Source organism: Seriola lalandi, unplaced genomic scaffold (assembly GCF_002814215.2).
Source record: "Seriola lalandi dorsalis isolate HSWRI2012SDOR001 ecotype SW California unplaced genomic scaffold, Sedor1 jcf7180001985142, whole genome shotgun sequence".
Classification (NCBI taxonomy): domain Eukaryota; kingdom Metazoa; phylum Chordata; class Actinopteri; order Carangiformes; family Carangidae; genus Seriola; species Seriola lalandi.
In genome coordinates this window covers 1-738 of record NW_019455808.1, presented here as the reverse complement: position 1 = coordinate 738, position 738 = coordinate 1, and the positions used below count along the sequence as shown (strand labels likewise).

The 738-nt window shown below is 50.7% G+C and overlaps 1 protein-coding gene across 1 annotated transcript; it reads right to left on the bottom strand.

The window, feature by feature from the left end:
• Nucleotides 1–18: 18 nt before the first annotated feature.
• Nucleotides 19–732, bottom strand: LOC111659837 (FMR1-interacting protein NUFIP1-like; the record flags this gene model as incomplete). The annotated part of the gene is made up of 3 exons (XM_023412913.1): nt 425–732; nt 214–287; nt 19–123 (listed from the first exon to the last, which is right to left on the bottom strand). Coding segments are annotated over exons 1-3 (447 nt in total), but the record flags the coding sequence as incomplete, so codon positions are not given.
• Between the last annotated feature and the right edge of the window lie 6 nt (nt 733–738).

Genomic DNA, 738 nt, shown 5'->3' with positions numbered 1-738 from the left:
TCGGTTGTGATAAATTACCTTGACATGTTGAGACATGTGCTCATCATACTTCTCCTGGTTTTTGAAACCCCGGTCACAGGTGTCACAATAATGGGAATACTCTGGTTCTTTCTTATTTCTCTGCTGTGGGTTAAAGACAGAGCAGGTCACCACTGAGCGTACTGCAGCTCTATGACAACATCCTACCAATGCATGGACAGAATTTCATCTGACCTTTTTTCCATGGTTGCTGAGGGGCCCGTGATTCTGTCTCCCACCCTGATGCCATTCACGACCAAAGTTTTGACCTGAGGACATGACAGAAGTCAGAGGCATGACAGCGTTCTTCACAGAAACATTTACAGAGAGGAGCAACTTTTAAGTCCTGGAGTATCCTGGAGTTTGAGCACCATCAACAGACAAGACTATTGTATGGAATATTCACCGTATGGACGTTTAGGTCCATGGTTTCCACGACCTGGAGGGAAACCAAACGCTGGCGCTGCCCCGTGATGCCAGCCCGCCTGGGCTCTGTAGTCCCAGCTGGGCTCGGAGGGCGTCTCGCACCAGCTCCACATGTTGGGGTGGAAGCTGCTGGAGCTGGGCTGCTGCTGCTGGTGCTGCTGGTGCTTTTGGTGCTGCTGGAAGGGCTGAATGGTGTTGGGGGGAGGACAGCCGAAGTCCGGTGAAGGATAATGTCCGGGTTCATTCATTCTTCGAAGCCGTCCTTCACGTCGACAGTTTATCTAAAGTAAATCT